We start from the raw sequence: 13,347 nt of genomic DNA, 5'->3' as shown, positions 1-13,347 counted from the left end.
TAATTATATGAGTAGGTATTTGGCAGAAACGCTGATCGTGACACCGATTATTTTCACTGTTTGTTTACGTTTCCATAAAGGCGCGGGAAATGCGCGGTGGGGGTGGGGAGGAGGAGAGGGGTAGGAGACGCGGCACGGCAAAGGAGGAGAGCAATAATTACGACATACTCACCGACATATCGTGGTCACGGGATGTGATTCTTTCCTGGGGTGGGCAATCCCGCCTCGCTTGTCCAGGATGTGATCCTTTGGGGATGCTTCCCGTCCCACGCATCGTTGTGTGGCTCCAGGCGGCAACGCCGGGGAAGTGCCAAGTGACAATAGTGAAATGATCAGGATAATAAACTATTATGGGCTGGCCGGGAGTCGAACCCCATACAGTTTCAGACTGGTCACAATTGAGCAACCTCAGCTGCCACAGAGCGGGTAGGCGACAACCCTAGTCAACAGTTGATCGGATCTATCAGTCTGGCTGATGGCGTGGACACACCGGATCCCATCCGAACTCCGAAGTTAAGCACGCGGGGCCCCGTGTAAAAGCGGGGTGGGTACTCCCTCTTTTTCACATTCTTTGAAAAATAATTTGGTCCTAAACGGCCCCTCTATAGTCTGTTCGGAATTCGCTGGATGGTGCGCTGGATGGTGCGCACCTCCACCGCTCCCCCCTCGCCCTCCGCGCCTGCACGCTAGTGCGTAGGCAACCCATCGAGCTGCCGCGTATTCTTACGGACACCCGGTATTGTAAACGGGCCCAAGGTTGCGCTCCCACTTTTTTGTGTAGCATGATCATCTTGTCAGGTTGTATCAATCGCTTTGTGGTAGTCTTATGTTGTCAGCGCTGTTGCTTTTCAAGATAATTTTGTTTGATACACTCAATTGTAATGTTTTGTTATCAATAGCAATAAATTAGATGAGGAGGGTTCAAAATAGCAGTTATTTCTGGACATTTTGGAATCTATTTCCTTTTCAGTCAGTTACAAATCATACAGAATATTACTTCATTATTATTAACAAAAACATCTCTTGGCTGAATTTACATTTTCACAATATGACAATACATTTACAATATGTACACATAAGTTTCTTTTGGCTAGTGTCTCTCCATTCCAAGCAGAGGAAGGTTGGAGAAGTTGATTGGTACCAAACTACATATAGCTTGCATTCTTCAGGACTGGAAGAATAGAGTAAATTCCAAAACCAAAACCAGAAGTAAAATTGTTCCCAGCATGTCTCAAAGAAGACAATTTGGATTAAAGTTAACAATGTATTTACTTTTCACATTTTAGCATGCAGTCATGTGCCAGAAACCAATTTGGTACTGCATGGAAATGATAATTACAGTGGAAGGTACTCTGTCACATTTTGAAACTGTTGGTAACCTAACGCAGCCTTCCACAGAAAGGGAATAAAATTTTGGTTCTTTTGTACTGAAATCAGTAATAAGATGGCCAATGCCGCATTCATATTAAATAAAGGCAAACTTTTATAAATCTCTACAGGCTGGTATGGAAGTGTAGACTATGCATGATAATCATGCACACCCTATTTCTAATTCAATCTTAAAGAAAATGCAAGAGCAATGTAAATGTGGTTTGGAAATAAACCACTCTCAATCATGACACTTTCATACACACACTCATTCACACATTCACACAATTTGCAGACTCTAATTTCATCACAAATCACTTCTCAGTGTTTCAATTCATTTACACCTGGGTTGACCTTTAGGCAAGTAAAATTGAGCATATCTTTTTTAATTTCAGCTGCTTATAAATACTTGATTGTGCTCGTTTGAAGCACATTTTCAAATACATGACAGTTAAACTTGTAATTTAAAATGCACCCATTGCATTGTCTTACCAGAAATCAATAAATTTGGTTTTAAATGGAAAGGATTGACCAGAATATCTTTATTACTTAATCATGCACTTTTCAGTGCAAAACATCCAGGGACAACACATACAAAATGATTTGTGATTATTCCAAAAATGATTGCCAGGGTCTCACAGATTTTTCTTTATGGTCTGTCACAATGTGGTGCAAATGGAATGCTTATGAACACATACATACCGCAGAGTTGGTTACAGGGATAGTTTTAAAATACTATGAAAAGAATTGATAAAGTTGTCAATAATAACTTATTGGTTTCCTTACATTTGAAAGCTGATGGTATAAAAGAATTGGTTTCCTCCTCAGAAGACAGCAAAATTTTATTACGAAGCCCTTTTGTTCATATACTCAACCCTAAAGTCAGAGCAGTATTTTCTAATAAATGTATGAAAATGACAGAGCAAAAAAGAGTACTCCACTCAAAATCATGACAAAACATGGTCCAGAGCAGATTTCTTTTTAGGTATACAGCTTCTTTTGGATTGGCTCAATTTGTTGGGGGGAAATAATGAACATGAAAGCATGAAAAGATGACTCTAATTTAAACTTTTGTACAAGGTTGATATCAAAATAGAAAAGGAACAAGAGATGGCCATATAAGACACAAAAACTCTCTTTCCACCCACCACAAAGTGTGCAGATGAAAAGCAGAGGAGTCTCTGAACTAAATTTGATCCCTACATCTGCCTGTCAGGTACATAAAACAAATCTGTCCTTCACATGTATTGTGCTACACCACACTAGGACAAACCACAAATAAAATATAATATGCATACACAATAGACACATTGCTGTGAAGTTCTTTTGCTCATACAATACTAACAATGGCAACAAATATATCTGCAAACAGCACTCTTATGTTACTAAAATTTCACAAAACCAAAAGTATCACAGATAATTTCTTTAGAATTTGGCAATCATATGTCTTGCAAACCACAATGCAGATTACTTTTTAAAAAGATCTTGGAATAATTCAAAATGTGATCAGGACAGGGATACAATGAACCAACATGTCCTCATATTCCACAAATATGTAAACAACAAATTAAGTGCAGCTCTCCTGAGGTAAAATAACATGAGAATCATTAACTTATAAGGAAAATGAAAATTCTGTTTCCATGATAAAACAAATTGACAAATCTAAGCAGTTCGCGAAAGGTGATTCACTAACATGAACCCACTTGAACTGCTAAAGCATTAAAACACAATGGTTAAGCCAGGACGCTTCACTCAAGGCCCCTGTCAGTCTTCTGATGACAACCTTGCGTATGTCACTGCCAGATGTTACGTTTGTCTTTTAAAAATGAATAGATAATTTTTTGTTCTTTTTTAGATTTGGAAAGGAGAAGAGTGGGGTGACTCAAATGAATAAAATAAAATCAAATTTTTTTTACATTTCATGAGTTCAACTTAGGGTCAGTTCAGGGGTGGTCCAAGTGGGGAATAGATGTCATTATGACTGAATATTGCAAAGTGGAGAGCGAAAGATTTACCTCCATCACATTGACTTAAAATCTTTTGTGTGCCAAACTAAAATCTTGTATTTTCTTATGAATTCAGATTCCTGAATCACATGCGAGCAAAAGAACTTCATTGACATCACACTCCCTGACAGCTCTTTCCAAAAAATTTAACTATTCTGTAATGCAAGGCTATTGAATACTGATATCCAATCCACTAGTGTTCCAATGTATTTTTAAAGGAGAAGGAAACACTTGTCACATTAGCCTGAAATGCTACTGATTAATTTAAATGCAATGTAAAAGGCACTACAAACACTATGCCACACACTTGCTTTAAGGTGAAGTGTGATAATGTGGACCACTTAAAAACTTGTAGCACCATATTGATTTGAAAGTGCACTGATACTTCAATATTTAAAGCATAGATACTGAAACCATCTATATCATTATCAATTTTCTCATACAATAGGAAGTTATTGATGTCATCAAAGAAGCAGAAACTAATGGAGAGTGAAATGGTTGGTGCGGTTCCATTGGTCCGTAGGAGCAGGGGAGTGGCAAAGCTGTTAATGGTAATCTTCTGATAATTGTTGTAAGAGTCTGCCTCAGACCTCCCCAGTGAGAAACGGTGACGTCGGTCGAAAAGACGTCAGAAGTAGATTTTTAGACCAAAGATGTCTTATATAGACGTCTATTCGACATTGACAGTCAAATGCTTCTCACTGGGACTGCACCTATGAGAAAACTGGTCCGCAGTGTCCACATGATACAGAGTTGTTGGCACCCTTGATGTAGACCTAGTATTCATTTTGTCTTCTTCCACATTGGCAGTGACACCCACATACTGTACGGTTTGTTGTCTCAGTTGTCACATAGTCTTTGTATGAAGGAACACAGTCACTAAAACATATTTGAAGTTTGACAGTTGTTAACTCTCCATTTTTAAAATTAGTAACTTTATATTAAAACAAAAATGCAAGAACACTTATGTTCTGCTATCACTTTGTTCGCACACTAGCAATACATTGCAAAAGGAACTCTTTCATATAATAATAATTAATATTATTATTTTGATAATACATTCACCTATATTCATCTTAGCTTGATTTTGATTTCATAAAAGTTGCTCTTCTCTTTAAAAATTACTATTTAATAATAAATAAATACTCTCTTTGTTGTCTTTGCACTGGACACTCAATAACAAATTAGGTTTGCTCAAAGTTTTAATCTTTGGGCCAGAATGCCAGTGCATAGATGGTTTGAGAAAGGGTCCATAAGTCTATGATCACAGAATGCTGTCTAGGCTAGGAATCTGACATCTACTCAAATAGTGCCAGTATGTCATCAGAAGTGGTATTGACATTGTTGCCATTACTACTGGCACCAGATGAGGGTGGTGTTGCCAGGTCTGGCGGGTCCAGGTACGATAATAGCTCCATTGGGTCCACCATACTATCTGGGAGAAGCTGCAAAAGTAAAACAATGAAACATAGTTAATGGAACAATGCCTACTTAAAAAACTACATAATGAAATTGTCCAGAAACCTACATTCAGAGCTTCCTGGCCTGTTCCTTCTCCATCAATTACTGCGGCTGGATCAAAATTAAGATCTGACGGAATGTCAGCATCTGTGAGAGTAGTTGCTGAATTATTGGCACTATTATTTGCTGTGCTAGATGTGTTGTCTACTGAGCCAGGAGGAGGTACACTTGGAGGGCCATTTGGAGTATGAGGAGTGTGGGGAGTGTGTGGAGTGTGAGGTGTATGGGGCATCTGAAATGAAATATTTCATTAAAAATATTATTCCAATAGGCAAATGACAATTGTAGTTTTTGAGAGCTAAACTTACTTGTTCACTTAAGCTCTTTTCCATGGCATTTAAGGGATCTAATGAGTTTACAGATTCACTAAGATGTGACAATGGTCCTCCTGGGCTGTTGAACTCATTGCTACCTGGATTATTTGAGCCATTACCACTATAATCATAAGAGTTACTGCCAGGACCACTTCCACTTGTAGGACCTCCGGAACCTCTTTGCATATTATTATTGTTATTATTACTATTAAAAGAGGAATTATTGCTCATCATGGACCCACTGGCTATACCTAGAAGGAAGAGTCAAGTTATATTATTTGTACAAAATGAACACATCTTCCTTCGATTGAAAAATAATTACATAACACTAATTGAACTTACTATTCATGTCAGGTGGTAAGTAAGGTGACATTGCTTGTGTATTATCCCAGTTATTCATGGTTGGTAAGGTCATGCTGCCTGGAGACACAGCCTTACCCAGTCTCTTGGCTCCACAAGCATCACCTTCTCCTTCCTCAGCCTATGATAAAAACACACACACACACAAAACACAAATTAAATTTGAGGAAACTTATTAGTTTAATATATCTAAGAATCAACCTAAATCTAAAGGTACCTACCTTGATACCCGGTTGTAAGTTCTTTGTTGGTTTCCAGTTTGCTGCTGAATCTATTGTTACTTCATCAACTTCAGAGGAATTTAGTGTATTTAGAATGCCCCACATGTATTGATCAACTTCTAAGCCTTCAAGCTGGGCAGGTTTGCTGTAGTAAAAGAAAAATTCAATAAATTGTCGGCTCATTTGAAAAAAAATAAATTGAAATCTAACCAAAAATGAGACTTACTTGCAAACTGGACATCTCCAGGAGCCCCGTTCACAGTTCATTTGTAAATAAGATTCGAGATCAAAACACTGAATATGTTTGCAGTCATGGCCACGTGCTGGTAATGTGATACGTTTAAAAGTGATTGGACATTTTAATGATACCTGGATTTAAAAGAATAAATCAAAATAAATAGGAAATTTGATAGAATAACTGAAAAATTGAGCAAAACAGAGGACTTATCAGGATTTACAAGCACACTTAACATGGATGTAATTCATACCTTTAATGCAGTTTGTTCTACACCATCTCTATCTGAACACAAAGTGCCGGTGCCAGTACTTGGTGCACCTCCTCCATTTGTGAAATTGCGCTTTATTTTAGAAATACAATGTTCTGCTGTAAGGAGGCGTTTTCTTAACAGACCCTGGAGCACACTCCTAACACTTGGGCGGTGGACTAATTGAAGAACAAATAGGTGGGACTGTAAAGAGAACAGATATTTAGTACTTATTTCATGGCAATAGAAATATTACAAAAAACGAATCAAAACTTACACAACAACATGCTGACACAGTAATTTGAATTGTGTTTCTTCCTGGCTGGCAGACTTCTTTTAGGTATAATGGTTTATGACTTGTTTTATTTTCACCTCTGTCGATTGAAAGAGGGGTGGCATTGACAGAGACCTGCACGCTTGCTGGCCAATTTGTATTCATTTGCCGATCTTCATGATGGAAGCACTTTAATTGTAACTCTAAATCTGATCTGAAGTTGAACAAAGGAATTGATTATAATTTGAACAGAGTTGATCCTCCCGACCATACTAAGTAAGGCTATTTACCTCCACATAAGGGTTTGGTGAACGGTGGGTTTTAATTGGAAAACATGATTGCTAACAGCAAGGTTGTGCTCAAGACGGAATGGTGGAAGAATAATACCATCTCGAACAGGGAATGTAAGCCTAAGCTCATCATCTTCTGTGAAATAGATAACATTTTTCATTATAAGACACTATTATTTCGACAGATAATGTAGAATTTCATTTCTGAATCTTCGGAGCAACCCTACTTACTTTGAATGGGTAACGTTGGTTTCACATCGCCGCCGCCAGGGCTGGCGTAGGGCATGGAGCCCGGGTGTTGGGGTGTTAGTGGTGGGGTGGGATTGCCAGGTATTGGACTATGCTGGTAACTCATGGCCCCTGACCCTGACGTGTAAGGTCCTGGGCCTCCCGAGGCAGGGCCAGGCCCTGTCCCAGGCACGCCGCCGGGCCCCACGCCAGGCCCCACACCGGGTCCCACTCCGGGTGACGACCCCACGCTCGCCCCCACGCCGGGTCCTACCCCGGCACTAGATCCCACGCTGGGGTTGTTGCCGCCAGCATTCCCTTGGTAACTCATTGCGCCTGTCGCTACCCCACCAGAGTACGGCCCAGGCACGACCGTACTCGACCCAACTGTGGAACCACCCCCGACCGCCGCCGCGCCCGTGCCAGCACCACCGTAGCTGCCCGGCCCGCCGGGTCCTGGAAAATAAGTGTTTTGTTGTTTTAAAAAATACACTAAAAATCGCGTTTCAGAGATACAGTTTCGAGTACAGTCGACATACCTTGGAGGTGGTTGGAGAAGGGCTGCGCAGAGCTGCCGTTGTGGTGATTCATGTAGGGAAGGTTGTTGCTGCTACTGCTGAAGTACTGGTGGCCTCCTTGACTAGCTGCGGTGTAAGGCGGGGTGGCCTGCCTCATGGCGCGCACTCCCGCGTTGGGGAATGACCCATTGGGCCCCATGTTGGCGGTGGGTCCCATTCCAGCGTTGGGCCCCATACCGCCGTTGGGTCCCATGCTTGAGTTCGGTCCCATTCCAGCGTTCGGTCCCATGGCAGAGTTGGGCCCCATGCCGGAGTTAGGACCCATGGCAGAAGTGGGTCCCATACCAGCGTTAGGCCCCATCCCCGCGTTGGGACCCATGCCGGCGTTAGGTCCCATGGTGGTGTTGGGCCCCATTCCAGCATTCGGTCCCATAGCAGCGTTGGGCCCCATGCCAGCGTTGGGCCCCATGCCAGCGTTTGGTCCCATTCCAGAGTTAGGTCCCATTCCAGAGTTAGGTCCCATTCCAGAGTTAGGGCCCATACCAGAGTTGGGTCCCATTCCAGCGTTCGGTCCCATGCTAGCGTTGGGCACCATGTTTCCTGTTACGCCCATGTTGCCTCCAGGACCCATGGACTGCTGAGGGTATTGCCCCTGGAAGTTGGGCCTCCCCGTGTAGCCAGGATACTGCTGGCCTGAGGGGTATGCTGGGGCCTGCCTTTTCTGAGACATGTGCATGGCAGGGCTTGGGTAGGGCGCAAGTCGACGGGGATACATCTGGTTCTGAAACACGAGACACAAAAGTAAGACTCAACCCAAGTCCTCTGAGCACGACTGTCAAACAACAATCGACTAGAAACTTACCTGCATTCCCATCTTGTTCATTGCTCCAGGGCCCATATTGTTCATACTGTTCATGCTGTTCATACTGTTCATGTTATTCATGTTGCCCATATTTGGCGCCATGCCCATGTTGTTCATGTTGCCCATGCCCATGTGGTTCATGTTGCCGTTCGGCCCCATGCCCATGTGGCTCATGTTGTTCATGCCGGGCGCCATGTTGCCCATGCTGTTCATGTTGCCCATGTTGCCCATCATGTTGCCGTGCTGACCCATCATTCCCATCTGGGCCATGGAGTTCATGGGGCTCATGCCGTTCATGTTGCCCATGTTGCCCATGCCCATGTGACCGCGGGCGCCGTAGTACTGCTGCGGGCCTCCCGGGCCCGGTCCACCCTGCTGCATGCCGTGGCCCATCTGCAACACATAACACAAAGGGGTTAGTTGTGGTGAACTATACCCAGTCTGGACTGGACAGCCCCTCTGGCGGCGCTCCCCCGCCGCGCCCGGCGCCCCCAGGGCGTTCACTCCGCGTCCCTCAGCCAGCCAGGCCATGCATCACACGGCCCCGGCCAGCGCCCCGCCAGTGAGGGATTTGTCGTGAGAATGAAACGGTTCGAGTCATCGGTTGGGGCGTGGCGGGGAGTGCTTTGTCTATTTCTGCTCGAGCCTCGACCTCATCGCCGCGGTGTGGCACATGGCACCCCACACGACCTCGCCCCGCCCCGTCGCGACGAGCACTCTTTCCTTGCGCCCCTCTCCCCCGTACAGCGCGGGCGCGTCAGCACCCCCCCCCCCCGCCACACACACACACACACACACACATACACCGCGCACCGAGAGCACACTCACACCCAGCGTGCAGTAGTAATGCCCGGTTATTTTAGAGCGCTTGGCAAAGGAGGGTGACCAGGACCAAATTGAACTAAATCAGGCTGAGAGGTGAGAACGAGGGGCAGCGGCGGCGGCGGCGCGGGCAGCAGTGCCGCGTCGCGTCGCGTCGCGCGGGTCCCAGCGGCCGGGGAAAGGGAGGGGGAAGGGGGGGCGTCATCGCGCGGGCCTTATCAGCAAGGAGCACGGCGTGCACGTGCGCACCGCGGCGTCGCGACCGAGGCGGAAGGAGAGGAGCGGGGAAGGGAAGGACAATGAGGTCGCGACGGGCCGGGAGCAGCAGTCCGCTCCGATGGACCGCGCGGGCGAGCAGCGGGAGGCTGCCGTGGAACATTCCGCTACTCCGCCTCACTCGGGCGGGCATTATCATTTGTATGGATTTGCGGAGAGCGGCCGTAAACCGAACAGGCCAGCAGGACGGCCGAGCCGGGCAGCCGATCGCACGCGGCGGACCCGGGTATTCTAGTGTTCAGTGGAGCGTGGCGGGGCGGGGCGCAGAGGGGGCCGCTATAAGGCGCGCGTGTCGGCCGAGGCGCGCGTGCCAAGGGTACGGGACAGGGCACTCGGGGGAGGAGAGAGAGAGAGAGAGAGCCGAGTGGCTGGAGAGAAACTTGAACGTTTCGCGCCACTGACCTGCGAGAACTGGTTGGAGTTGTCGTGCTGCATGGCGGCTACGGTGGAGGTGGGCGTGGCGCTGGACACCATGCCCGCCGAGGAGTACGCCTGCTGGCCCTGCTGGCCGGGCTGCGAGGACTGCTGCTGTTGCTGCTGTTGTTGTTGCTGCTGCTGAACCCCCTGTTGCTGCTGCTGTGCCCCCTGTTGCTGCTGGCCTTGCTGCTGCTGCTGTTGCTGCTGTTGCTGCTGGGCGGATGTCATCTGCCCGGACGGCCCGCCCGGGCCCGCCTGCCCCTGGGCCGGGGGTTGCTGCGGGGAGTCGGCGTTCTGCGCGGAGGTTGGCTGGCCAGCGGCCCCCACCCCCGCGCTCATGGGCCCAACGCCCGCGGGGCCACCCTGGCCCCCCGGCCCGCCCGCGGTCCCCGCCGCGGGGACGCCGACGGAGTTTCCGGCAGAGGGACCATAGCCCCCCGCCGGCCCAGACGGCCCTGCCGCCCCAGCCCCTGCCGCCCTGCGGACAGAAGGCCGAGCTCTTGGTCGAGGAGCGCTACAACACAGAGAACACCGTGCTAATCATGCGCAAGCAAGGAACGAGGCTGTGCAAAATAATTGGTGAAAGGAAAAGGAACACGAAATGAAAAAAAAAGGGTTAAAAAATCTTAGCGTTGAGAAATAATCCCTGAAGCCCCTACGCCGGTCGCCCCCCACTGATTCCCTCTCTAGACACACGTCCACTTGTGCAATCTCATGCGTGCGGCTGTTAGGGGGAGGGGCCGGAGGGGCCGGAGGGGCCAGTGCAAAAGCTACTTGTCACTAAGCGCGCCCGAGCGAGCTGTCGAGCCGTCGGCGGGACGTGGACCCAGCCCTTGCGTCAACGTCACAGGGAGGTCGCGGGTTCGCGTCCCGCCAAAGGAACCGACGGCGGCACCCGCTACACCGAGAGCGAGAGATCGTGAAAGAGGTATTTACCCGCTGAACGGTGGCGTCTGTCGATACACGTTGTTGAACGGCGTCGAGCTAGTGGTGCTGCTGGTGGTGGTCGGCGCCGTGTTGGGGGCGGTGGTGCCCGACGCCTGCGACTGCTTGGGGCCAGGCGAGGACAGCCCCCCGCCCTGCTGCTGGTTCGCCTGCTGCTGGCCCCACACCGTCGTCACCACGGACAGCTGCTGCTGGCTGTGCTGGCCGCCCGCAGCGGGGCCCGTGGGGCCCGAGGGGCCCGATGGACCCACCCACTCCCTGCAACACGCAAGAAAAGCCCGCGTTAGAGTCTCCGCGGTAAACATTCAGTCCCGCTGGAAAAACATTCTAGCGATATAGCATGGCAATGCGATTGCTAAATGCAAGGCGTGGTCGTAGTCAAAATTATGGACGCCTGGTTACAGGGGAGTTCAATACTGTCTACGCAGACAGCGGCGCCGACCGCTCGCTGAGTGAGCAATCGACAAGTCCTTCATCCCTCTCCCCAACCTGTTGCAGTCGGCTCAGCGCGAGCGAGCAGGTCCCGCTGAGGTTGTGTTTGCAAATGGTGATGTAAATCTCGGGCGGACCCGACCCCGTCTGTCGCGCCGCCCGAGCCGCGCTGTGCGTGAGGCAGGCGAGCCACCGCCATCAGCGGTAAACAACAGCCGAGCGCCGTGCGAAAACTTTTTCTTCATTTCGGCTGATCGCGGCCGCCGAGGAGCCTTGTGTCCGCGACTTTGATTCGTCGGGCTGGCCGGGAGCACTTGCGGCCGCGAGAGCTCTCCCACACCCACCTGGCCTGGCTGCCACCCTGGCCAGTCGCGACCCACTTCCCACACATCTAATTTCATCGGATCGCCATCGGCCCGGCAGCCTGGCCGCCTGCCGGGCAGCGGGACGTGGTGGTGGTGGACGGCCTCCGGGAGGAGGACCGGGAGAGGGAGAGAGAGGGTCCTAGAGCCTGTCTAGGTCAGCGCTACAGCACGCGCTGTAACCAGGTTGTAACCGCCCCGCGACTGCCCTCCATTTCTCTCTCCCTCCCATTCGTGTTGACATCCACGGCCGCGCTTCTTCGGTCTGAAGTCATCCATGCTATGCCACGTCGCAGACGCCGCCCCGCGCCCCGCGCGCCCGCGACTGCAGCAGGCCTGCAAGTCCTTGTACGGCTGAGCTGAGCAGAGCTGCTCACTTGCAAATTGCACAGAGGGGGGCGGGGGGGGGGCGGAGGGGGAGAGCGGGGAGAGGGGGCACACTTCATGTCTAGCTGCGGGACGGGACGGCGCGACGGGCCGCGGCCTCTGCGCAGCAAGCAACAATCACCCGCACCACTGCGACACGGGCGGCCGGGTAATGCTTGTGATGGAAAACTTATCGGATTACTTTTATCACTGGTTGGGGTACACCGGCGGGGCGGTGGTGGCGGAGCCCCCGCTGTGGTGCCCACCTGCCGTTGCCCAACCTGGTCCACGCCGCGGTGCCCGCCCGGCCCCGCCTCGCGCCCCGCGCCACGAGGCTGCCAGTCTGCGCCGCCACACCGCAAGCGCCCCGCGGCAACACTAGCAGTAGGACCCGAGCCCGAGCGCGCGCGTTGCCCAACGAAGGTCTTGTATTATCCAAATTTCCCCGTAGAAGGTCGCAGCCGCCACCGCCACTCCAGGGAATTTCGTCCCTGAAGGGAGTCGTCGTCGTCATCGCGGTCGTGGGTAACGCGAGGGGGCGGGGGAAGGGCAGCAGCACGGAGACGCGTACAACAACAAGAGTCTTTTGCGTCATGCCCCCTCCCCACTCCTACCTCGCGGAACCGACTGTGCGCGGTGCTACACCGCGGGACGCACGTATACGTACGCATGCACGGGGGATCCTGGAGAGTAAGGCGCCGCCGCGCCGGCCCGGCCGCTGCTCGTGTAACGATCGGTCTGGGCGTGACGGGACGCGGCGGCGAGCGTGACATTGGCGTGACAAGGGCGTGACGCGGGCGCGCATATGATGTCACGCTCGGAGCCGGCCGCGCCTGCCGCCGCGCCCATGCAAGGTGCTTCCTTACTGGTGGCTTCTTGTGTAGTTTCGCAACGCGTTCGCCGCGCGCAGCGGGAGCAGCAGCAGCAGCAGTTCCAACGTTCCAACTCCGACCGCGCAAAAACGAAAAAGAAAAAGGCATTTTCCGCGGTATACCCTGTCGCGTCTTGCGTAACCCCCCGACAACAACTGACGTGTTGCGTCGGACAATTAGCGACCGGAAACAATCGCAGCGCAGGGTGGCGAAATAGATCAACGGGAAGAAAAGCACTGTGAACGCGCAACGCGCGCGGCCCCGGGGGATGAGCACCGCGAGCAGGGCCCGAGCGGCCTCCGCCGGGCGCGCAGCGACGCCTGAGATGGGCTCATCCCGCATCCAGGGCCGCGCCAGCGGGTATTTGAACCCTCCCGCCCCGCTCCACCCGCCGCCCGCCGCCGGCCC

The 13,347-nt window shown here is 50.3% G+C and overlaps 1 protein-coding gene across 2 annotated transcripts in view; it reads right to left on the bottom strand.

Annotated features, from left to right (window-relative positions):
* Positions 1-933: 933 nt before the first annotated feature.
* LOC113208172 (zinc finger MIZ domain-containing protein 2-like) overlaps positions 934-13,347 on the bottom strand; it is a 37,388-nt gene continuing 24,974 nt past the window's right edge. The window contains exons 2-15 of one of the 2 annotated variants that reach the window (XM_052265810.1): positions 10,899-11,165; positions 9,948-10,476; positions 8,448-8,840; positions 7,607-8,366; positions 7,071-7,523; positions 6,840-6,975; positions 6,553-6,763; positions 6,279-6,479; positions 6,017-6,159; positions 5,791-5,935; positions 5,552-5,690; positions 5,204-5,460; positions 4,903-5,127; positions 934-4,819 (exon numbers count right to left, since the gene is read on the bottom strand). In XM_052265810.1, coding sequence (XP_052121770.1) covers positions 4,673-4,819; positions 4,903-5,127; positions 5,204-5,460; positions 5,552-5,690; positions 5,791-5,935; positions 6,017-6,159; positions 6,279-6,479; positions 6,553-6,763; positions 6,840-6,975; positions 7,071-7,523; positions 7,607-8,366; positions 8,448-8,840; positions 9,948-10,476; positions 10,899-11,165 — 4,006 coding nt within the window. In that variant the 3' untranslated portion in view covers positions 934-4,672. The remainder of the gene's footprint in view (positions 4,820-4,902; positions 5,128-5,203; positions 5,461-5,551; positions 5,691-5,790; positions 5,936-6,016; positions 6,160-6,278; positions 6,480-6,552; positions 6,764-6,839; positions 6,976-7,070; positions 7,524-7,606; positions 8,367-8,447; positions 8,841-9,947; positions 10,477-10,898; positions 11,166-13,347) is intronic. The other variant, XM_026425058.2, reaches the window with a different exon arrangement.

The sequence above is a fragment of the Frankliniella occidentalis genome, unplaced genomic scaffold (assembly GCF_000697945.3).
Source record: "Frankliniella occidentalis isolate FOCC.00 unplaced genomic scaffold, Focc_3.1 Scaffold30, whole genome shotgun sequence".
Classification (NCBI taxonomy): domain Eukaryota; kingdom Metazoa; phylum Arthropoda; class Insecta; order Thysanoptera; family Thripidae; genus Frankliniella; species Frankliniella occidentalis.
This window is presented reverse-complemented; position numbering and strand designations above follow the sequence as displayed.